Source organism: Pezoporus occidentalis, unplaced genomic scaffold (genome assembly GCF_034315485.1).
Source record: "Pezoporus occidentalis ecotype Australia unplaced genomic scaffold, CSIRO_AGI_Poc_V1 ctg218, whole genome shotgun sequence".
In the NCBI taxonomy this organism is placed as follows: Eukaryota; Metazoa; Chordata; class Aves; order Psittaciformes; family Psittacidae; genus Pezoporus; species Pezoporus occidentalis.
The window spans coordinates 442237-468374 of NW_026914051.1; the positions used below are offsets into that span (position 1 = coordinate 442237).

Consider the following 26138-nt stretch of genomic DNA (forward strand, 5'->3'; position numbering starts at 1 on the left):
AAGTGAATTTCTGATTTTGTGGCTTGAGTCTAGCATCCTATCCTCTAACCTCTACAAGCTGTTGATCATAGCTATTTTATATAGAGACATACATACAGATATTTTCTCTGACATTTTTCTTTAGGCATTGATACTTTAAGAAATATTCTAGACATTTTGGTGAAGTTCTTTCTGGGAAACATTAGCATGCTTAAGACAGGAAAAGTGTTCGCAAGTTCAGAGTGTATGAAGGAATTAATAATAGCAATGAAAAACTGCAGCATTCCTTGGCTAAGCTTAAATTGCAGGTAGATAATGCTTATTTAATCAATACTTTGTAAATTAGTTAAAAGTTTACAGGGGAATACTTTGTAAATTAGTTAAAAGTTTACAGGGATACAAACCTCTGAACAATGTGAGATTGATTAAGGGCTTCTTCTTGAGATGACAGTCTACACATGCCAGTATTTGAATAATTCATATCATCCAGTTAATGGCAATCATAGCAAGTACCTTTGGGACTAAAATAATGACTTAAGAAGAAGAAATAGATTAAGCAAGTTTTTAGTTTGTCTAATTATGTAAATTCTCTGAGGCATGCATTGAAATTTCTCAACAAAAGCCAAATGAAGGGAGTGCTTCTTTTGTACCATTTGTAACATATGTTCTTCCATAGTAGCATTGCATGGACCAAACAGTACCCTCATTTATGTTTGCTATGCAAGTAGGGTTTAACCTATATTCTGATATTTTCAGAGAAAGGCAAATTAAGTTAGTGGGCCAGTTTGTGTCTCTGATTGAGCATGCCTAACTTGAAGCGTATAAATAATCTTCTTGAAGATACAAAGATGAAGAGTGGCTTTTAGATGGTTGGCTGGGGCTAAGATGTTAGCATAGGCAAGACCTGAGAGGTATTTGTTGTTACCGTGAGGTATGCTAAACTGGCAAGGTACTCTGGAAACCACAGTATTGGGAGGATGTTTGCAGAGGATTTAATAGCAAAGTTGTGAAAAGACTTTGATGGATCTGCATCCATGTAAGTGAAAAAGAAAAAAAAAAAGGGCTTGGAATCAGAAATAACCGAGTATTTAATTAGTTTGTCTGCAAGGTATAATGCCACAATCTTATCGAAAATAATTATTTGTAAAGTGACATGTAGCAAATGACCATGTTAGTTCTCCTAGACTATTACAATTATAAGATAAAACATACTGGCTTTTCTCCATGTAATAAACCCTCTTCTAGAACGGCAGCAAGAGCTGGAATGCTGCCGTGGATAAATCACTGCATTACCTAGTCTGAATGCTAGTTAAAACACATATCACTGCTACTATCCTGACTGCATTAATGCCCTCAACTAAATCTGAAGAAGCTTTGCTGACAGTGCTGATTAGGAAAGTAACAGAAAGCCACTGACAGGCTAGATATACGAGAACCTCGCAACAGGAAAGATAATAGTAACTGACCTGCTCCGACCTTCCTACACCTAATCAATGCTGAGTCCTGCTCTGCTCTTGGTGTGACATCAAGGTGAAACAACAGTGTTCAGTCATGTTCAGGGCGTCTGGTGCTTGAAGACAGAAAAGGAAACATGGGAGGGAGTTTTCAGATTCTCTGAATTTCCCAGTATTGAGGGAACTGTGTAAGGTTACTCTTTTCCTGACTTCATTACAAACATTTCCAATGGCAAGTGTCGCTATTTTTCATCATAAGCACCCAATCTAGATCTATTAGAACTATGACGTGAAAAAAAAAAGGATAAAAAAATTCAAATTTCAGTCTTTTAAAACCTTATAAAATCAGCAGAGAAGGGTTGCTGTAATAAATTTTTGAATGTCAGTATAACCTTGATCTCTTATTCAACCCTATTTTTATATGAGTAATAGTGACTGTTAGTAAAAATATATATACACTAGAATATATGGGAAAAATATATATATATGCTAGAATATATGGGAAATAATTTCTAGCAATGCTATTGTATCTCAGAACTGAAACAGGTAAACACCATAGTTCTCCATAAACTGCATTTCTGTTTTTAATGAAGGCTCATATAAAACTTCATTTATCGTCTCCAGGACCCAGTGTTTCATAAAGGCTTTAATATGAGCATTTCCTGGAAGCTTGCTCTTAACGTATGTTTCAGACAAATCTGTTGTGTATGAAATGTTGGTAGTGTTATTGCTAATAGTGCAATAACAAATGATGGGATTATGGTTATGTATTCTGGGCAGGATCATTATATACAGTGTCTTCTTCAAGTCACTCCATCTTCTGATCTGCCTTCTCCTCTCCTGAATGTAATAATGTAGATGAGACAGATGCATCTGATTCTTTTATCTGTTTTGTCAAGTACCTAGCTCCTACATACTGAATAAACTAATATTTGATCACAAATTGAAGAGGAGTATGAACTCGCACTGGTGCTGTCCCCAGTCTCTGCTATTCTGTTACTTTGACATATTCTGATTGTGCATTTAGTCTTTTTCTGGAGTTATAGCAGCTGTTAAGCATGCTGGTAAGTTTGTTTTGTTGAACCCTTTGGACTGCATATGGAAAACAAGTTTGAAGCACTTCCCTCCAGCGTTATGGTCCTACATGTACTCACACCTAGAAGTGCAGCTGCAAAAACACCATGTATATGGTTCTGGACTAGTTCCGAATTGTCTTTGAAAATGATGCACTGTACAATATATAGGAACTCATAAAATTACCTTGTTCATATTACCATTTTCTTTTGGGAAAATACTCAGTTTTCTTTTTTTTTTTTTTTTTTCCTTTCTGATATGGGTTTTTTCAATTTCCAGTAAAATCTTGACTGGCTGCATCTTTGTCAGTGTAGACAACTGAATGATTTAGGATCGTAAAATAGATTTGTGTGAGTCATTGCAGTGAAAAACATTAGCATGCCAGTGAAAATTGTTTCATAGATGATAACTCGTACAGAATCAGTGCTGAAAGCAGGAAACATGGCATACCGGTTACTTCTTCCCCTCCTTTTGAAAGAGGACATGACCTTGCTTGGGATGATAGAAGTGTTCTAATCATGGAGTCAGGATGATAGTGATGGTTGAAAGGAACAAGGTTAAAATAAATTTCAAGGACTGCTGGTAACTTTTTAAACTGACAGGGTTGATTTTATTCCCTAGTTCTTGGACATGTATCACACTAGAGGAAGTATGCCTCAAGCGATTTACTTTTTAGGTGGTCTTGGCTATATGATATAGTATAGAAGGCACCAAGTGACTGGTGGTACATGAATTCAGATTTCAAGAGTGTATACAGCACTGACTCCGAGGTATTGTACCTAATCCCCTGGCTCTGTCTATTGAGTTGACTGCCATGCCTGTGCTCTAGCTGAGCTGTTCATACTATCATAGCATCATAGAAGTGCAGGCTGGTTTGGGTTGGAAGGGACCTTAAAGCTGAACCGGTTCCAATACCCTGCAATGGGTAGGGACACTTTCTGCCACACCAAGTTGCTCCAAGCCCTGTCCAACCTGGCCTATCAGCATGATGACTTTGCATCATCCACTGTATTTTGTAGACATAATCTATTTCTTGTAGAAATCATGTTTAAAAGAGTTGATGTCAGACTACTGGCTTTCCTTTACATGCAGTTTTACCTGACTGCTCCAATGTATGTAATTTATTCCCGCCCCAGAAAGCTTCCTCACTGAAATGCAAAACCTCTTTGAGGCAAATTCCGTTACTGGTAGGTGTTAAAGGACACCTTGCCTGAGTTTCATAATGCCTTGTGCCATGAGGATGAACAACAAAGGCATCTTTGGATCTGCTTCACAGCTGAATCCCTGATGGATGTTGTGTGAATTAAGTCTTGTGGAAGCTGCTGGACCCAGGAACCCTCTCTGAGCTGGGGGTGGAATGCAGCTCTGTGGACAGTGACTGAGCATCAGTTCTGAATCTGTTACTCTCAAAATAATCTTAAATTTAAATAGGGCTGGTAGAACTGATTGGTCTGTTATTACCTTTTTCTTTTTTTTTTTTTTTTGTGAGTAATTTCCTCAAATTTATATGCAAGTGTCTCTTCTTACAAGTTCTTTATCATGCATTAGTATTTAAATTACAGAGGTAAATCCCTCAAAATACTATTGATCTTCTATTATCTTTGATTTTTCCCAGTTATTCTAGGTAATGGTAGGGGGTCCTTTATAACTGAATACACTTTCACCTTCAGTTAAAAGATGTGTTAAACTCCTGTTCTTATCCTGGTGACTTTCACCTCTTTGTTTTAAAACATAGTCACCAATATAATTAGAATTTAGTCTGAACATTATGTCCTATGTCTGAATCCACAAAGAAGAGCTTCCATAGCTGTTTTTCTTTACAATTGCTGCAGAAAAATACCTTTGAAAGTGCTTTTAGTGCTAACAGAGCTAGTTCACATTTCACATGGGGAACTTTGCTTCCTACTGAAGTACATTAAGAAAGCATGTTTCGGCACCTGTGTTGTTATAGTCATTGCACAGTTGCAATATTTTGAGATTTGATAAGCTCTGACTTGAAAATTTTAGAACACATAAAAGAGCTCAGACATAAAGTGCCAATTATTTCCATATGCACTGAAAGAAGCTACCACAGGCATGATGTTAGCCATATTTTGTACATAAGGAAGCTGCAGGGATTTGAAAAGTGCAGGGTTTTTCCTCCCCTTCATTAGGATTTGCCTGGAAACATTGACAGAGTATGTAGACCTAATTTCAAAACACAGTGTCCTCTATTTTCTGTGTTACATCAGGCTCAGTAGTGCTTAAAGCCAAAGCTGAGTTTGCAACTCAAAGTATGGATACTGATCAGGAAAACCTCTAAAAGGAAAGATTCTGTCTATTAAAACAGAGAAGTAAATGGAATTGCACAGATGTCCAGATAAGCCTATAGAGCAGGATGATACATAGCAGGAAAAAAGGCAGGGTTTTTACCTCCTGAAACTCACAGAACACTGTTTAAACAGTATCCGTATTAAATATTTTACTCTCATTGAGAGATTAATTTTGGGTGGGTCTTTTGTCATTCTTTTACTTCTTGAAGTGCAGTGATTGATTTGTTGTGCGTTAAGAGATGGGGGCCTGGACATGGGAAACACCCAGTGTGGGAATATAATAAAAAGGAAACACAGAAAAAAAAACCAACAAACATAAAAACCCTCACATAAACTCTGATCCAAAAAAAAACTTGCTAAGGTTATTATCTGGATAAAAGAAAATTTGGGAATGAAACTGGAAGAATATTAGGTGCATACATAACTGGATCCAAGAAATTTTATCTGGTGTTGCATTATATCTGCCTTTTCCCAAACAGTGAAATGTGAAGATACAATTAGTCAGTATGTGCAAAAGGCAAATAATCAATGGCTGGTTTCTGTTTGGGTATGGTTTCTAATTTGGTTCAGAGATGGCATTCACTTCTTTATTAACCATTTCGTAAGTATAGGAAAAATTGTTTTACTTGCCTGTTTATTAAAATTCTTGAATTCTTTTTAGAGTCTGGAACCTGCATAACAAACTTCTAGAAACCTTTATGTCTAACTGCTTGTTCTATGTTAACTACATTTTTAAATGTAGTTAGGGGGCTGATAGTAGTCTCTGGAGCTGTTATCTTACAAATATAATATGTTGTGTTTTTTTTTTTTTCTCCGGGATGGGGGAAAAGGTTTCCCAAGACTGTGAAAAGGCCTGAATTTCTTCTAATATGTACCTATGCAAATTCCTGATGTGAGTCCCTTTTCACCATTGCAATTGCAAATTTTCTTGAGTTTTCCTGGAATATTTGAGAAAGATCATGTAAAAAAAAAAAATTGAGTTTTTATAGTCATCTTCTGCTCTCTTAATGGGTCCAAAACTCTAAAATACCCTTTGTTATGTTAAAGATGTATGAGTGTTTATCAGTTTCTTACAGGGAGAACTGTGGTAAAACTATACTGAAATTTCTTTTGCCTCAAGAGGAAAAATATCATAAGCCCAAATATTTCAGATAAGTAGCAGAGAAATAGCTAGACTCTCTCAAAAGAACAGTAAAATTCTTTCTTCTGCTTTCCCATGTGTACACAGGAAGATATTGAAACACTTAATAGAGGCTAGATTACATTATCAAGTGAAAGAAAATCTTGAGACTACACCATAAAGAATAAAGAGATTTAAGTATTTAGACAGCAGAGACCTGATATGTCTCTTACTCCCCATACTCCTGTACTGGGACTGTTGTCCTGAATAGTGGGGATTGCAGTGGGTCAGAGCCACTAACTGGAGAGCGGAGGCAAGTTTCATTTGAAGGAGGCAAGTGCTAATGTATTTTAATGCATTATTTACATTGTCATCACACTGTTGCATTTCCTTTTTAGGAAGGAAATATACAGCAGTAATCCCATATACCAGTAATATGCTATTTCCCAGTAATACACCAGTAATATTCTATATATCAGTAATATAGATGTGTGTGTGTGTGTACATGTACATGTGGAGACATAAGCATAGTACAGGCTTTTGGTTCAGGGATTTTTTTCATTTATTTATGTGCATAGGTACGTTAAATGTATGAAAGACAAAAAGAATTATTGCAAGTAAAAAGATAGTAATTTAAGTGCTACAGCTACATTTTTTTCTTTCTGTTAAATAAATAAAATAAAGGAATCAAAGAATCAAGAATCAGAATTGTGACCCTCAAGTGGTTAATGATAACATTGTACTGTTATTTCAGATAAACCTGCAGAAGAAGATGCGAGTCACTGGAGTTATAACTCAAGGTGCCAAGAGGATAGGAAGTCCAGAATATGTAAAATCTTACAAAATTGCATACAGTAATGATGGGAAGTCGTGGGCAATGTACAAAGTAAAAGGCACAAATGACGATATGGTAAGATTAAGGCATTTTTATGTGAAAATGTGCTGTGTTTTAGTTGCCTTAAGAGGTATCTCTAGAAGATGAGCATAATTGCCTGACACTGTGATATAGGTTGCCTTGTTATTATTTTTGTCTGAAAAAAAAAAAAAACCCAATCAATAAATTTGCACATTCTGTCTGCTAAGAATTTCTTGTACTTTAATTGATGGTTGTATAAATACTACGTCCCAAGGCTAGAATAATCCTGTTTATTACATTTAACTGATTTTCGTTTTAATTAGTTTACCAGCAATTATTCATTCTTCCATTTTCAATTTATTTTTATTACATTGGAATGTTAGTGTTAACCCTTAGAATCACAGAACTCATTCATCAATGCTAATTTCTGCACGGCGCAAACAGTATTATTCAGTGGGAAGCATGCACTTGCAGTTTGTAGTTACCACTTATTTTTTTATGGAGTTGTGCATACAAAGCAGCAAAAATCCCTTTACTGTGTAACTTAGGATAGAGCTAAGGCCTTTGCAGCATTAAACATAGTAACTCTATTAGAAAATTGAAATGCTGTATGAAAAGGTATTTAATGAAAGAAGAAAACAAAGTTACAGGCATATCTGGTTAGTGAGGAGTGAACAGAAGAATGCTTATAGGTTTCATTCAGCTCCCCATGCTATCAGTGGGAGGGTTGCAATGTGCTTCAGTGGGAGTTGGATCAGGTTCTTGAATCAGAGGGAGAAAAATAAATGTGAATCAGTGCAAAGAATTGCAGGCTAAATTGAATTGGGATTATTTAATACACTAATTAGAAAAGAAGACATAATTTAGTTGCATTAGTAGCTCCAGTTTCTAGGGGTGACAAGATAGAGGTCCCGTTTCGGAGCACGTGGCAAGCACGTGCTGATGCAAACTGATGTCAGCATGTATTGCTTATACACTTGCATGTTGGGCACTAGAAATGATAAAGCTGACTCTGGGAAAAACTTGCAGGGGAACGTGCAGAAGAACAACCCTGGTATTTCTGAGATACGGAAATGAACTGAACCTCCAGTTTTATGTATATATTGTTTTATCATAGGTGTTCCATGGCAATGTGGACAACAACACCCCATATGCCAACTCCTTCACCCCTCCTATCAAGTCACAGTACATACGGCTGTATCCTCAGGTGTGCAGAAGGCACTGCACATTGAGAATGGAACTTCTGGGCTGTGAGCTGTCAGGTGGGTGTTCTGCAACCACTGCCCCTCAGCAGTCAACCACCAACAGCGCTGAAGTCTAAACCATGCGCATTTTATTCACAGAATCATAGAATCTCAGAATAGTTTGGGTTGGAAGGGTCCTTAAAGATCATCCAGTTCAACCCCTGACATGGGAATACAGGCTGAGAGAGCTGGACTTTTTCAGCCTGGAGAAGCGAAGGCTTTGGGGAGACCTTACAGCAGCTGCCAGTGCCTAAAGGGGCTACAAGAAACCTGGAGAGGGGCTTTGGACAAGGGCCTGTAGGGACAGGACAAGGGGGAATGGCTTTAACCTGACAGAGGAGAGATTGAGATGAGCTCTTAGGCAGAAGTTCTTCCCTGTGAGAGAGGTGAGGCCCTGGCACAGGTTGCCCAGAGAAGCTGTGGCTACCCCATCCCTGGCAGTGCTCAAGGCCAGGTTGGATGGGGCTTGGAGCAACCTGGTATTCTTGGTGAAATGAAGTTTTATTTCTAGCAACTTAGCCAGTTGCTTATCTCTCCTTATGCGAATTATTTAAGCAGCAGCACTTACCTAAGTGATGGAAGTGCAGTAGTTGCATGCAGAAGGGCAGTAACAGCAGTAAGGTAATATAGTAGCAACCTAATAACACTTAGTAAATCTTTCAGCATGCATTAGCCTCCACTTTTCCAGCAACCTGGAAAAGGACATTTATAGCAGTTTTAGTATCAACAGCTATTATAGAATTAGAATCGACTAGGTTGGAAAAGACCTTTAAGATCATCAAGTCCAACCGTTATCCCGTGTCTCTGACGGCTTCATGTATGTGGTATGTGAGTACTTCCAGAGATGGTGACTCCACTGCTGCCCTCTGGCAGACTGTTCCAATGCCTGACCACCCTTTGGGGAAGAAATTGTCCCTTATCTCCAGTCTAAACCTCCCTTGGCACAGCTTAAGGCCTTTTCCTCTTGTCCTGTCACTTGTTCTTGGGAGAAGAGACCAGCCACCTTCTGGCTTCAGCCTCTTTTCAGTTGTAGAGAGCAATCAGGACCGTAACGTTCTATACTAAGCAAATTAAGAGACAAAGATTCTCTGATTTGCATTTACACTAAGGACAGGCTAAACTAAGCACTGGAAAGAGTTTCTGGGAGCCAAAGCTGTGTGTGCAGTGCTGCACAGCAGAGGCACGGCAGAAGCAGGCATCAAAGTTGATGTAATTCCTTCTGTTTGTGGTGTAAGCCCGCCGAGACGCTGTGTGACATCCTTGGAGGGACAAGGGTTCTTTCACTGCCCTTGAGGACCACTCAGAGTGCAGTAAGGTGTTTTTTGCTATGCTACTTTAGCCAAGATTTCAGTTTAGATTTGTTTTGTGGGTTTCTAGCAGAAGCATCTCATGGCAAAAAGTAAATGAGCAAGTGGAATCAATACAAACCCTCTTAAGGTTTGTAGTAGCAGAAGTTATAGCTCATAGATATAAAGCCTGACCTCTAGCCACTCTCTGCAAGAACCATGTTCCCTTACAAATTCAGCAGAGCATGTAAATTTTTTATCTTTTTCAAGAGATCAGCCCTTTACCAATGGGAGTGCTCCACTGAATTCATTTAAGAATGATTTTTATGTGGCTGCCTGCTTACTGTACAAACAATAGTCATCCAGTTCAGTAATGATATATCAGAGCAGCTGGAGTTAAATAATTTTCAGTCCTCTAGTGGCATCAAAACCAGATTCAGAAATGAAAAGTTAATGCATAAATCTCACTGTAGCCCTTTTCCAATATAGATAGGTTTGAGAGTAAATGGAAAACTCTGTCTAGCTGCTTTAGTCTATTAGATTTTTTTTTTATATCTTCCATTTCTAGAACTACAATTTAGAGTAAGTCCTTGCCAGAATGACCAGGAATTGTTTTGCTCAAAGAACTGTGAAAGCTACTGAAGTGAATACATTTCAGTGGTCTCCTAAGAGTTTCAAGGTCATTGTTTCTTTGAACTGCAGGCAGCCAAGCCTCAGCAGAACAATTTCATAAGAGTACAGTTATACATAACAGACTAATTCACTGTAATTCCAGGTGATCTGTCTTAGACAGAAAAATACTTTGAGATGCCTGACTTTTCTAAAAAGTCCTGGTGCTAGGAAAAAAACCTCAGTATTGAAGGGAGGGAGACCGCCTCACAGCACCAGATGATTAAAAAGTAATTATTTCTTAGTACAGACTTCAACTTCAGCAAGATGTTCAATATAATCTGCTCGAGGCTTATGAATAGGTTTACTTACCAGGACCCATGGTCAGATATTACCAAAAACCATGATCAGTGTTTGTGAAGTTTGACATTGGTGAGTTAGGCATTAATTTTCATGGACTTTTGTTCCTGCCTTATTTGTGTTTTGCACATCTGTGTTGTAAACTCCCTTCCCTTCATAAACATTGATGTGGGGGAAGAAGCAGATCACAGCTACTGTTTATTAGAATGCCTTTATTCATTATGCTGGTATTACTAGTAACATCAAGCTTCTGTATCTGAAGACAGATGACTGTTCGCACAACATAGTCACTTACTCATGCAGTTCACTCATGCAATGAAACAGCTACACAGAGGAGGCTCTGCCTTTCTGCATTCAAGTCTATGCCATACATTGTTGATTCTCCCGTATATTGGTGGCTGTGCAGCAATTCAGCAAATCCTTGGTATTCTGAGTTTATCAAGTCTTGCAGAGGAATGCTGGTCCCCAGGGCTTAACCATCCGTTTGAAAATCAACATCTTCTGAGCATGTAATTTTCCTCTTTTTGGCAAGTTACTATTTTTCGATCCTAACAGTACCTTTAGCTACTATTCACACAAACTCACACACAAAGGGACTAGTAACATCTGCATTTCATACTAGATTCCCCTTACCTTGTCCTTCTTAGCACTATCTAATCTGGAAAGAAATCCAGTGTTCATTAAGAGAAAAAGAAATGAAATCTCTGGATTTTCATAGAAGAAAAATAACACGGTATTAGCTAAAACAAAATCACCTTTGCCCTCAAATAATTTACCTATGCTGCTTTTGCCAATACTGCACAAATCCTGGCGCCAGACAAGATGCATGTAGACCTTTGCATGGAGATCTTTTTGTGGTTTTGGATATTTAATATTTCTGTTGAGGGTTTGAGTTTTCATGAAAGGAGACGCAGAGTAAAATATTGTGCTCTCAGAAGAGTGAACAAAGAATAGCCTTCACGTCGATTCTTTCAGGCTAATCCACTCTCATCCTCATTGTTTCACTGTTCATGTTTCATTAAGCTAGACCAAATAAGGATTAACTGCAAAACCTATACCTAGACAGGTTAAAACATGCAGAAGTGCCAGATATCATTTATCAGAGATGGTGATATGAAAGTATCTCAAATATTTTGACCTAAGATGGTCCACTGACCATAGCTGTATGTCCACATCAGTTCTCACTAACTTTAATAGGTTGTAAAAATGGAAAGGGAGATTGAATCCCTTTGCAGGGACATTACAAAGCAAATTTAAAGAAGATACAGTGCAGTGAAGAGATGTCCTGTGGAGTCAGAAGCATTATTATAGACACACTTTTGTGAGGGATGACTAGCTACAGACACAAAGTTTTGTACTAGTTTGATGTTTCTGTCCTTTGCTGTATAGGTAACAGCTCGCCTATCAAAGTAAGTCGTCATTACTTTATGTCATTGCAGCAGGGTGCTGTAGGAGCTGGGAAGCAACTGGGTCTGCTGTTGCTCTCTGAGACACAGCACAAACACATTGCTTGGCCACCATTTTCCTCTCTTCTGATTCTCATTGTTCTTCTTACTTTCTCCTGTTACCTTTAACAACTGTCTTCCTTTTCCCTTTGGGGCAGGGGAGAAGGAAAGCAAGTGTAAAATCCCATTAATGCATGCACGCATACACAGACACACAGGTAGAGACATCTGTTGTTTCATAAATCAATAATAATACTCAGAAAAGATAGAATTATTTTTGATGGATTGAACCAGCACTGAAAAACAGTTTTGACAACCCATGTTTTTGTGTCAGAAACCTGCTTCAGGTTCCTCAGATGAAACATTCCTGCTGACAGCCCTCGTGATCCTGAATTGATACTTCAGAATTGAACAATAAGTCCATTTTTAAAGCAACGGATGAGTCTTCCACATTTGTGCTATCAAGTGTTCCCTCATACTCTTGGGAAAATTGTTCTCTTGTTGAACTAGGTAGTTCTTTCTACAGACAAGGCTGTGCAATTTTCATTTGTGCACTGAGAATCAGTTCTGAGACAATAATTTTTCAAAAGTGAACTCTGGTGGTTTTTCTTATTTTTCAATTTAGTATGAAACACATCAGTATTTCAAATTTTAAATGCAGTACTTACTACATTAAAGACCATATTATCTGTCTCTAGTAATACACATGCTCTCACTGTCAGACTCCCCACAAAGAGCCTGGTCTCACCTTCTTGATTTGAATACATAAGTCTACTTAATCGTGTGCATTAAACCTACAGAAATAAACAGAAAGTAGAATCTGACCAAAAGGGTTTTGCTAATAATAGTAAAGAAAGTAAAAAAAAACTCACGTCTTTAAATCTGATAAACATATTGTGGAGGAAATGAAGTTTTATGAAACGGGGAACCATCTTTGATGCCTAGCTCAAATAAAGTGAAAAACAGAGTGAAAACTTTGAAGGTGTTTTAAATGGTCACACAATGCTCCTAGTTTGTCAAGAGGCACCAGCAGAGTAGGTCATGGTTGCAACAGGAAAACCTTCATGACTTATCTGTGTGCTTTAAGAAACACAGCAGGTTACTCAGCAAATGACTGATAGGAACCAGCTCTGCGTATGAGTATCAGGTGGAAAGCCTCTGTCTTCCTAATGATACATGAAGTCAAGGTTCTGTGTATTCACAGTAATGACGCACTCTCTGCAAAACCAGGTATGTTAGGTCCTGAGCACACCTCACTCAGTTAGTTAGAATATGTCAAAATATTATGGGCAATTTAACTGAGTTATGTCAGCTGCTAAACCAAGTAGGATCCCTGAATTTGTGAAGTGAAAACTCTGGGACAGCTGCACGTGTACAGGTTTTTGACAGCTGGGGCAGGAAGGAAATGAAAAAACAGCTTCTTTTTATATTCTCATCTCCGTCTTTTACCTTTTCCTCAATAACCGAACATTACTCCACCTAGCTCTACATCCACCTTTCTTAACCTCTTAGCAGCCCTCTGGCTCTCAGCCACTTGGCTTGACTTTCATTTTCCTATCTTTTTTAATATTAAAACTATGCAGCTCATCTGCCTTCCTTGCCTTCCAGCACTGTTGTTATAGTCCTGCTATCAAAGGGTGTCTCTCCTGTTGACAGCTTGCTTCTTCCCTCTTCTGGGTCCAAAAACCTTCTCGTTTCCCCGTGTACAATAGCGAAGCAGAGGAGCGTAGAGCCACTTACTATTCCTTCCCCCCGCCCCCGCCCCGGACGCCCAACATGCTGCAATCAAAGTAACTCAGTCACTTGGGACATCTATGTGATTTAAGCAAATAAGCCATTAACTCTATTTCTTCTAAGCAATTATCTCCTACTATTCTCCCTCCTTTACAGTTGTCTTTCTGTAGTCTTCCACTCCCTTAGTGGGTGCTGGGGCTTTCTAAATTTTTGGCTAGATGTCAAGCAATTGAAAAGTATAGAAGAGTTTAGTGCTTGTTAACACTGTACTTCAGCAGTGGCTTTAAGAAAAAATGTTTCCTCAGTAGGCAAACAGATAGTTGATGTGACATGGCATAAAAGCATGAAAAAAAAAAAAAAAATGAATAGGGGAAATGATAGCAAGCTGCTGGACAGGAAAATAAAGCCCAGATAAGAAGAGACAAAAGTCATCTTATCTGTTTGTTTGCCTTCATACATTTATGCCAGGATGAAATACGTTGAATTCTCTATCTTGTTTTTGATTCTCCCAAGCTACTGTCGAAATAAAGTGCCTTGAATTAGCTATTTTTCATTTGTTTTTTTGCAAGTTCCTCCAACAATAGTCTTGATTAAAGCCTTTTTCAAGAATTGCTAGTTTTCTTTTCCATAACCAAAAACCTATACCACTTGCAGAGATAGGTAGGTAGTGTCACAAATATTATTTTGCTGTTCCAGGTTGCTCTGAACCGCTGGGGATGAAATCAGGACATATACAGGACTACCAAATTAGCGCTTCCAGTGTTTTCCGTACACTCAACATGGACATGTTCACTTGGGAGCCCAGGAAAGCACGGCTGGACAAGCAAGGCAAAGTTAATGCCTGGACCTCTGGCCACAATGACCAGTCACAGTGGTTGCAGGTAACGTTTCACATACATTTGCCCAAATGTTTATCTTCTTTGCATTTCAGGTATAGAAGTGGTTGACTGGTTTTAAGATTATATTCATACTCTTCAGTTTCTGAGTATAACCATCCTTATTCTGCCGTACATAGAAGATAAATCTATAAAAGCTCACACAGGTCTTCGTGTCTTTGGTACCGCAGTTGCAGAAACCCTTGCCCAAGGAAACCTTCACCACCACTAACCAAACCTTATGGTTAAACCAAACCCAGCAGCCATGAATTTTCCTTTGTTAATGAGCACAAATAGTAGTTGCAGATCTGTTTCACTGACTTTTTCTATTTTGTTGAGGTGTTCATGTTTTTTTATCCCTTATGACCTCCCAAGGAGCCCTAGAAAAGCATATTTACTTCTTCTTGGTGCATATTAGCAAATATGGCTCATAGAAATTGTCTTCGTCTAGTTGAGACTGATCAAAATCACCTTCCAACACCTCTCTGAAGCTAGCAAGACTGATTCAGCACATGAATTCATTACAAAGCTGTGCAGAGGGCTTGTTTTCAGCCTGGGAGTGATTTATATAAGTCAGTAGGACACTAGTGTGAAAGATCGCAATAAGTCGTCAGTATCGAAGCCTGTTTGACCAGTCGCTGACACATTTACAGTTTTTGAACTGTTGAAAATAGCAGTGTTTTGAGTCAGCTGCCAGTTTGCAGTGCAGTTCTCAGTGGGAAGCCTCAATAGCACTAGATGTGGCTACTAACAACCTGTAATCTTTCACATATAAATTATGACATATTAGCTTTCTACCTACAGTTGCTAAGCAATTTAGCAATACCATTACTATCTTTTCTCCAAGTTTACACACGTACAGAATGGAAGAAGCAATTGGCTTGTCTATTTAACTTTTGAATAACTGAAGATCCTGGGATTTGCTGAATATTTTTAAAGCACCTTGTTAAAAGAACAGTTAATAAGGAGAAGAGGAAAATTTTATTGCTGTGTTTTACGGTGGAGAAGCAGATGAAAATGTTTCTCCACATAGAAGAGAGGCAGTTGTATAATGTTTAGTCTAAGGTGAGACATCCCTGCCTATGGCAGAGGGGGTGAAACTAGATTATCTTAAGGTCCTTTCCAACTTTAACAATTCTATGATTCTGTGATTTACCCCATCAGTGATACCAGGACACAAAGGATGTGCAGACACTCCACAGGGATGTCCTGTTGCGGTGTTATTCCTCCTGGGGGTGACAGTCAATTTTCACTTAGCAAAAGATGGCAAGGGGCTGAAGACTTGATTCTTATATTGTAAAATTTTCCATTCTGTTCCAAATCTTGCTATGTTTGAACCCCTCTGAACCTGCCAGTCTAATCTGTCCACTTGCACAGTCTCTGCAAGTCCTTGAAGTAGCAGGCGTACTTGTTTGTATCTGGTCAAAAGAAAGCTGTGAAGAAAAATTTCTCTTTTAGTTCATTTGTCATATGGCTATGGTGTGAGTTCAGTAACTTCACAGGAATATGACTAGTTTACCATTTCCTGAATGTCATTATATTTAATATTTCTCCAGAGGACTATCATAACATTTGTGGTTTGAAATAAAAACAAAACAAAACAGGAGGCATTAAAAACACCAGTGTTTTCAGCACTTAAGTTGATCCTTAACTTCTGCTATAGGTTGGTTACTCTGAATTCAGTCTGTGAGTAGAGATGGGCTCACATACTTCAAGTCTAGGTAGCAGTTCTGTAAGAAAGATATGCTTGTTTAAATTTGTTCATTCATTTTTGTTCTCTTTGCTGTTAGTCCTCTGTTTTTTTCCATAAAATGCAGATTATTGCATTGTAACCTTTTAACATACTGACTGCAATGTTATCATTATGCTGCTTTCATAGAGTTTAGTCAAAACAGATTTGTAATAAAAAGCATGTGAAAGCAAACTTACCTGTTTGCCCTTCTCTCTCAGCAATTATATTTTACAAGGAATTATCCCAATAGCAATTCCACAGTATCCCAAGTAAGACATAGGTTTCTGGATTTTGCTTAAAGTAGCTGGCCTACCAGTATGATGCTTCACAGTGTTAGTTTTCCATGCCTTTTGAAGTTTCAGTTCACATGCCTTATTTGGCTCATCTTTTACATTTTTCACTGGAGATCCAATACAGGGTAGAAGTCTACTGATGCCTTTAAAATTTATTGTTGTAATGTGTGGTATGTGGATGACTTGAACAGGTCTGTTCTTACAGTTATTTTGGGGGATCTTTGCCCAAATGCCATTGCTATCAACTGTTTCTTTCCTTAAAAGCTTGTGGGCTGACATGCATGGCAGAGTGCCTGCTGTAGTAAAGGTTGCTGAGAGGTGATGTTTCCATCATGCATAAATGCTTCTTGATGCTTTTGGGCAGCTCACAGCACTTTTGGATGAACCCTAGAGATAAATTCTCTGTCATGAGCTGGGTTTTTTTTATTTGGTTTTCTCTCAAAAAGGAAAATTCTGAATCTTCATTGTATTTTAAAATGCATCCATTAACAAGTCTGCTCTTTGTTTTAAAGAGTTCTGGAGTGGTACATCCATAATTTTGCTCCAGAGGCAGGAATATAAAGTGTTATGTGGCATTTTGGGGGTTCAAGAAGTATACTGAGCTTATTGGTGCTGCAGTTGTTGAGAATCTGTTGTGATCTAGAATTTAATCACTTATGAACTCCAGTTTCCCCACACAGCACAACTCCTTTACACCAAACACCATCATTAGAAATGGAAGAAAATATTTTGGTGATGTGGAGGAGAAGTTAATGAGCTTAATTTCTCCAGCCAGGTATAATCCAGGCCTGAATTCCCCCACATGCTTGCTCAAGAGCACTCTTGCCACTCCTTAGTGATGATGCTGCAGAAGCTATCTCAGTTGCCTGGCCTAAATTATACTACAGGAGCTTTCATTAACTTAATTAACCTGTTTGGTTAGTGTCTCTGTACTTGTCTCAGTTGAAATCTGTGCATCTTTGTGATACAGAACAACATAACTGTTCAGGTTTGGTATAAAATCTAAGGCAAGTAATCAGTTCCAGTAACCCTGTCTACACCTGATGACTTTCTTTAGGGCCTCCCTTTTTTCTGAAGATACTTCTGTGAAATGATCTGAATAAAATTACAAATTTGAGGGAAATAGGAAGGAAAATTTAAAAAAAAAAAAAAAAGTAATTCTTTGCTTCACATAATTATATATAAACTTTGCATAAATTAGGTAAGATATAGTATTTCCAGTTAATTAGTGAGAAAAGAAATATAAGCCTAAAATTCACTTCCCTTCAAGGCAGTCCTTTTCTGTCATTACTGTTATTTGCGGGTGAGCTTCATTTGCTACCTTGAACCAGTTCACAGGTTTTCCCCAGGATCTTGCTGAACAAGTGAGCAGTTTGCTTTGCCAGTTTGGGAGTGCTTCTGTTCCTTGTGAGCACAGTTCAGGACTGTAATTCCAGCCAGTTCCCCCCTCCCTATTTCTTCAGTTATTTGACATTAAAGAAAGTGTTAAGGAACGGCTTGGTGACTGCTCTTGTAAATAAGTTATTGCTATTCTGTAGCTCATTTTCCTAGCTAAGGCTGTCATTCAAAAGAATTCACATTTGCCTCAAAATCCAATCCTACTCAACTACTAATCTTCTGCAGTTACAAATTATGAAATGTGGACAGCAGCTTAAGCTCCCTTTTCTCTCTTTGCATTTAGTTAAGTTTTGGTGTTTTAAAATGTTTCCCTATTACTGCGGGATCACTGCACATCAATTTGATCTGTCATCATATTGATTTTCCACTCTGTCTCATTGCCAAATAAAGACAAAAACACCATCTATGTTAATGCCTTTGCCCATTTGTCATTTGCCTGGTGCTTCAGCAGGTATTTTCTCTGATGCTTTTTCCCTAACTGCCATCTTCTGCAAGATTAGTTGGAGCTAAAGAATCTCATTTTGGTGTTTCCAAATAGCTGGAACTTTCTTCTTCCTCAACAATCTTTTTTGGCATAAATTGTTTTTCAATAAAGTTCTCTAAGTCCTAACTTTACAACCGTACATGGGTATTGGTAGTATTTTATCTTAAAACCAGCAGTAAGCTGGGTATTTTGAAGGCCTGTTTCTCTACAGGTCACAGTTGGATAAGGAGTATCCCAATCTTGGAAGCCTACTGAGGTTCCTTTATATCTCCATATTGCTTTCAAGTCAAGAGCAGTACTGCAGTAGCTTTATGTTTCTACTTTCACCTGAAACTTTAAAACCATGTATTCCCTGCAAAAATTACTTTCATCTGGTTGCTTAGCTTGTATTTTGCTGCAAAGCTAGTGGAAGTTTCTGCAGCTTGATGTGAATGAAGGGTAAACCTGATGCAGTTTATCCACAGTTATTTTATATACCTGCCATTAAGGTCAGTTGAGTTGTCATCCTTTTCTTAAATAGTAGAGTGGAGCAATAAGCAATGTCTTTTTCTAATGTTTCTCTTGCTGATTGTATGTGATGGAATCAGCTAAGCACTATTAGGGAAAAAAAAAAAACAACACAATTACTGATAAAGACAACAGATTTTTTGAAGATTGGCAAAGCAGTTGCTGTACATGTACCTACACATTTTTAGAATGTGATGACTGCCAGTAGTTGGGTGATTTCCTGCCAACCTAATCTCCAGTACTAGAAAATGTAACAGATTTTTCATTAACACTCTTAGAAAAGAATGGTCTCAGTACTGCAATTATTCTTTCAGTTTAATACATGACTGTATTTTTCACATCACAAAGTCTTTTGTTTGAAAACAAAAGCAAAATTGTGTTCCAAATAATCATTCACTTTTTGTTGTATATATGCAAAACCATCCTTATTTAAAGAGTCTCATGACATCACAGGATCTACTCTTATTGATTTTCTAGCTATTATTTGCAGTGTTTAAGCTCCTAAGCGATCAAATTAAAGAGTTCTTATTTAAAGGCTGACCCTGACCCAGCTTCTATTCAGTTTTTCTTGCGGAGTACAGAAAGTAGACTGTGCTACATTTCTCCAGTATTTGCAAAACTTGACAGTGGTGCATGTTGTGCTTTGTAGCACCAACACAAGTTATCTGAAGTTGTCTAAATACTAAGATAAATAAAAATTAAGACAGAAGGTAACCATGCCTAATGCTATGTCAGCTCCAGCAGCCTCACGGAAAGCACGGCTAACATGAGTCTGGAGAGGCAACCCAGACCTTTTTTTGCATTTCACCAAGTTATTGGCTGTATAACCTGCTGCAAATGGACTAAACTACAGAAATTTTTAATTTTATGGGTTCTATACATAAAATTTATATATGCAATTTATAGATATCTTTAAATATCTACTTCTAATTAGTTGCTTAGGCTCCTTCTGTAGTCAATGGAAATGTGACAAGTACTATCAGGGAATAAGATTAGCTTAAACTGGGTAATGCATTTTTGAAAGATGAAAGTTATGTGGGGTGAATCTGTCTCCTTTTTAATATGGGAAGAAAACATTATTTTTCATCTCATATTGGTCAGCTTGTTTTATTGGTGGTTGTTTCATTCATTCATTCATTATGTTACTAAAAAAAAGGGATGTTGTTTCCTGTCTCTCGTGGTATTTACTGATTACCTATTATTGTTGCACCTACTGTTTCTCCCCTTTTTTTATTGCATTTACCTGTTTATTTGCAATGAATTCCACAGAGGGTTACAAGATGGCAAATCAGTATACTGTAGCATTTTCTAAATGTTGAAAACAGTCATAAGGAGAAAACTGTGCGGATTGTTTAAATATCTTTTGAACCGTGTCTTTGGCAAAGCAGGCATTAATACTAATACTGGTTAAGGTAGCTAAGTAAGTGGTTTCTGTCTGGCTACCAGCTTAAATATTCTCCTTTTCTTGTGGTTCTTGGCAAAGCAGCTGTCGTTTTTGCTTGAAGGACTTAACTTAGACAATCATCTTTGGCATCTTCTTGCTCTTATGGTTACCTTGATGAACAGCTTCACAGGGTGTGTTCACACAGTCTGATAGTTCACAGGCTGCAGCAACATAACACGGCGGGTTGTGACTAAATTGTTAATATGGATCTTTCCTTTCCCATACTTTGCCATAAGCTCACTATAGATAAATTTCGCTGTAAAAAGCAGCCAGTGGTAGAATAAAGTAGTAATGGACAAATAGTTCTGAGGAATTTAGTTAAAGAAAGACAAAAGCAGATAAAGAGAGATGCTCACTTCTAAATGGTACACTGTTGAATTTACCTACTTTGCACTGCTTAGGGAAGAATTCTAAACAGGTCACTTTACTGTGATTTCTTTGCTGACTTCTAAAACATAGGTTTAAGTTTGCAATTATGTGGCCAGTATTTGCTTTTAAGATGACTCAACAAGAGCACAAAACTTTTTTTTCTTCCCTCTCTTCCATCTTCCTTCCTTCTGTCCTTCCTTCCTTCCTTCCTTCCTTCTTTCCATCTTCCTCCCTCTTCCTCCCTCCCTCCCTTCCTTCCATCTTCCTTCCTTCCATCTTCCATCCACCCTCCCTCCCTTTCCTTCCTTCCATCTTCCTTCCTTCCATCTTCTGTCCTCCCTCCCTCCCTTCCTTCCTTCCTTTCTTTTTTTTCAGAAAAAAAACAACCAAACTCTAAGCTCTCCATTCCCCAATGCTTTTTGAACACTGCTAACAAACACATAGCTTACAGAAATTGTATTAAGAGTTAGATTTTGATTTCCTACTCACAGGTACCTGCCAGCAAATACTCGATGGCCATTCCAGAGATCACTCTCTAACCCAGTTTTTCCTCCAAATCATTTCATGTTAAATGTATTATTCACATTAACAATGTTACTAAATTGTGCATTTCAGCATTGCACTTCCTAAATTGGTTTTGACTTTGCAAAGCTTTCTTCTGTAATTCATTTTATGGAATTATTTATACTAGTAATTGAATTTAAGCCTTGGAATTAAATGAGGCAGCATAAAATCTTGGTTTATTTTGCCTTTTCAATGCTCTGTTTAGATGGTATTTTATTATTTAGGTAGTGAAGTCTGGAGCCTCTTGATTTTACTCTGACCAAATATAAAGAGATTGTTAGAAGAGCAGGCAAGAATACAGAAGCTCTTTGTTGCAGGACGTCCAATAAAAATGTCTATGATCACACCTTCATAAAAAGGTACAAAGGGAAGAGTCCATTTGAACTGTAAATTGGCTATGGTTAAGATTTTCTAAGAGAAAAATATTTCATTGCATGAAGTCTGACTTTGTTCAGTGAATTATATTCCCTCCTCTCTCTTTTGAGTCTTCAGTAAAAAATGAGGGGTTAACTCAGTGTCTCAGAGCCTATCTTTGGAACATAAAAAAATCATTATCAGTAATAAAAATTACTTGAGAAGTTTCCATAAGCAGTTGAATCGTGTCTAGCTCTAAAGCATTCCAAGAGAGCACTGTAAGTTTCCTTACTGATTGGTAGTTTTGATCTGTGTATCACTCCCCAGCACATGGAAGTTAAATTGACCCATTTCTTATTACAATAACAGTTTCTGATCTTATTTAAAACATCTGGGAGTGTAGGCGAAATTCCCTGGTTGTTCTGAATCCTGATGTACTTAGATTTCAGTCTGAAGTATTTTTTGTTACTGTGTATTTAGGGTGGAAATTTTGCTCTGACTTCATGCCAACAGCAGCACCTTCTAAAAATGGCATACACTAAATTTTAATGGAAAGATGTTATTTTTCATCTATTTAAATTCCTGCCTGTTTTATCTCACTGTCCTTTCCACTGATTTGAAATAATGATCTGTCCCTATTTGTGAAAACCATCATTTCCTTGCCCTTTCCTAAAATAACAAAATTGGCATGAAACTTTCTGGGTAGGAATACAGAGAGAAACATGCAAATGTGTTTCCTATTCATGCCTTCTTCTTCCATGGCAGTGTTTCAAAATAGCATTCACTTACTCCTTATAAAGCTGTTCCTTTTTTCATATCTACATGTGAATTAGTTTTAAATTTAAGCACTAGTGGACACACTTGTCATCCCACAATGCTTTCAGTCGCAACAAGACAAAAGGATGTGAAAGAAAATACAGACGACAGAGCGAAATGAAGTGACCTTGACAAGGTCAAGTGTCTTTGAGAAAGAAAAAATACCTGCTATAGAAACAGATGAGACAAAGACAGTACAGGATGAAAGAGTAGACTGGAACTGAGTCTAGTTCTGGTTTCTGATAGCTTGATGCATTTAACTGGACTGTGCTGTTTTTATTAGCCCTGTGGTTTTGTTCCTAGATATTACTACTTGACTAAGCATAACTCACAAATTTTCTTCATGTATCTGTCAGGATCTTTTAAGTAAAATGTACTAAGTTCTAAGAAAGCTATTTTTCACTGAATAGCCCTTTCAGTTTTGCATTCATGCCATTTTAGTCTTTATGCCACTTTAACAATGGAGTGAAACTGTATTAAGAGATTCTGGTCGATTTCAGAACATGCTTGTTCAAAGTCTGCTATTCATAGAATCACAGAATAGTTATGGTTGGAAAGGACCTTAAGATCAGCTAGTTCCAACCCCCTGCCATGGGCAGGGACACCTAACACTAAACCATGTCATTCAAGGCTCTGTCCAACCTGGCCTTTAACACTGCCAGAGATGGAGCATTCACAGCTTCCCTGGGGAACCCATTCTGGTGCCTCACCACCCTCCCAGTAAGGAACTTCCTTATATCCAATCTAAACTTCCCCTGTTTAACTTTGAACCCGTTACCACTTGTCCTGTCACTGCAGTCCCTAATGAAGAGTCCCTCCCCAGCGTCCTTAGAGGCCCCCTTCAGATACCGGAAGGCTGCTATGAGGTCTCCATGCAGCCTTCTCTTCTCCAGCCTGAACAGCACCAACTTTCTCAGCCTATCTTTATATGGGAGGTGCTCCAGCCCCCTGATAATCCTCATGGCCCTCCTCTGGACTTGTTCCAACAGTTCCATGTCCTTTTTATGTTGAGGACACCAGAACTGCACACAATACTCCACGTGAGGTCTCACGAGAGGAGAGTAGAGGGGCAGGATGACCTCCTTCGTCCTGCTGGTCATGCTCCTTCTGATGCAGTCCAGGATACAGTTGGCTTTCTGGGCTGCGAGTGCACACTGAAGCCAGCTCATGTTCAATTTCTCATCAGCCAACACCCCCAAGTCCTTCTCCTCAGGGCTACTCTGAATCTCTTCTCTGCCCAACCTGTAGCTGTGCCTGGGATTGCGCCGACCCAGGTGTAGGACCTTGCACTTGGCATGGTTAAACTTCATCAGGTTGACATCAGCCCACCTCACAAGTGTGTCAAGGTCCCTCTGGATGGCATTCCTTCCCTCCAGCGTATCAACCAAACCACACAGCTTGGTGTCATTGGCAAACTTGCTGAGGGCACACTCAATCCCACTGTCCATGTCACCAACAAAGATGTTGAACAAGACCGATCCCAACACCGACCCCTGACGAACACCACTCGTTACTGGTCTCCAGCCGGACATTGAGCCATTGACCACAACTCTTTGTGTGCAGCCATCCAGCCAGTTCTTTATCCACTGAGTGGTCCACCTATCAAATTGATGTCTCTCCAATTTAGAGACAAGGATGTCGTGTGGGATAATGTCGAACGCTTTACACAAGTCCAGGTAGATGACATCAACTGCTCTACCCCTGTCCATCAGTTCCGTAGCCCTATCATAGAAGGCCACCAAATTGGTCAGGCAGGATTTTGCCTTAGTGAAGCTGTGCTGTCTGTCACTAAGCACCTTGTTGTTTTTCATGTGCCTTAGCATGCCTTCCAGGAGAATCTGCTCCAACTTTGCCAGGCACTGAGATGAGGCTGACTGGTCTGTAATTCCCTGGGTCATCCATTTTCCCCTTCTTGAAAATGAGGGTTATATTTTCATATTTTGTTCCCTGCATAAAGTGGACAGAAGCAGACTGGTTCCTGCCTTGGCAAATGCTGAACAGAGAAACGGTTGTGGGGTTTTTTTTAAGTAGATAATGAAATTGAGACACAAACAGAAAGAAGTAGTCGTGTCAAAGGAACCTCAAATTAATCTAAATTAGAAGGCAACACACTACCTTGCAGCCTTCTCCAGAGGAAGGGGAAGCATGCTTAACCAGTCTGGCACTTACCCAGCAATAAGCAGAAAAATTTAACAGTCCTATCTCAGAGTGTTAAAGCATCACATAAAGTAGACAGGGACATTTCTCTTGCTGTTTCTGAATCTTAGCCTATTCATAGTTCCATCATGTATTTTTCCCTAATAACATCCTGCTCTGTTGGTCTCAGCAGAACACAGTCTTAGTTTTTGTTTTCCATGCTAACTTGTGTGTCTAGGTAGCAATGTATTGTGCAAGACCATCTTTCCACTCTGCTTAATATCATTCATCCTGCTTGATCCTCAAGTAACTCAAGAACAGTTTCCCTGTCAAAAACATGACATAGAAGAAAAAGCGTAGCAGAGAAAATGAGTGAGGAGAGGAGAGGAAAGGAAATGGGAAAGGGAAAGGGAAAAGGGAAGGAGGAAAGAAGGGAGGGAGAGAGGGAGGGAGAGGGAAGGAGGAAAGAGGAAAGGAAAAAAAGGAAGAAAGGAGAAGAGAAAAAAAAGGGAAGAAAAGAGAAGAGAAGAAAAGGAAAAGAGAAAGAAAAGAAAGAGAAGGGAAGGGAAGGGAAGGGAAGGGAAGGGAAGGGAAGGGAAGGGAAGGGAAGGGAAGGGAAGGGAAGGGAAGGGAAGGGAAGGGAAGGGAAGGGAAGGGAAGGGAAGGGAAGGGAAGGGAAGGGAAGGGAAGGGAAGGGAAGGGAAGGGAAGGGAAGGGAAGGGAAGGGAAGGGAAGGGAAGGGAAGGGAAGGGATGGAAAGGAAAGGAAAGGAAAGGAAAGGGAAGGGAAGGGAAGGGAAGGGAAGGGAAGGGAAGGGAAGGGAAGGGAAGGGAAGGGAAGGGAAGGGAAGGGAAGGGAAGGGAAGGGAAGGGAAGGGAAGGGAAGGGAAGGGAAGGGAAGGGAAGGGAAGGGAAGGAAAGGAAAGGGAAGGAAAGGAAAGGAAAGGAAAGGAAAGGAAAGGAAAGGAAAGGAAAGGAAAGGAAAGGAAAGGAAAGGAAAGGAAAGGAAAGGAAAGGAAAGGAAAGGAAAGGAAAGGAAAGGAAAGGAAAGGAAAGGAAAGGAAAGGAAAGGAAAGGAAAGGAAAGGAAAGGAAAGGAAAGGAAAGGAAAGGAAAGGAAATCAAAATCTCAAGGCTCAAAATCGCCTAGACACTTGTAGTGCAGGCTGTCCTTGCAATTTCTTAACTGAGTTTTGGTTTGTGTCTTGGCGTATGTCTACTCACAGGAACTCAGACTTACTCAACAGGTGTAAAGATAGAAATAGAGGCACATTTTCTTAGAGCCATGGTTTTTAATCTGTAACTCATCTTTGACATCAGGACAGAGCTGGAAAGATACCTGAGTTGACAGTGTGTGTACCCACATTTGATTTTTTTTTCTAAGGTAAGTCAGATAATAAATTATTTTAAAGGAATGCATGCTTTAAAAGTTTGTCCTTAGGATAACAAGAACTTCCTACCTAATTATGTCCTATACGTAACGAAGTCTTAATTGCTTTGTGTTGTTGATCTCCTTAGAAGCCTCATGTTTAATTAACCACAAGATATATTAATCCTATTTCAACTCAGACTTTCTTTGTTGTATAATTAAGAAGAAAAATCTTTTCACAATTAGATGTTATATCTATATATAACTAGTAAAAGTTATAGAAAAGTTATAAAAGTAAAAACACCTCTGTAAAAAAAGCACTGATC

The 26138-nt window shown here is 38.7% G+C and overlaps 1 protein-coding gene across 2 annotated transcripts in view; it reads left to right on the forward strand.

The window, feature by feature from the left end:
• Nucleotides 1-26138, forward strand: part of EDIL3 (EGF like repeats and discoidin domains 3) — a 274356-nt gene that overhangs the window by 191086 nt on the left and 57132 nt on the right. For both annotated transcript variants that reach the window (XM_062619997.1, XM_062619998.1), the window contains 3 exons: nt 6694-6849; nt 7913-8057; nt 14170-14354. In XM_062619997.1, the coding sequence (XP_062475981.1) occupies nt 6694-6849; nt 7913-8057; nt 14170-14354 (486 nt within the window). The remainder of the gene's footprint in view (nt 1-6693; nt 6850-7912; nt 8058-14169; nt 14355-26138) is intronic.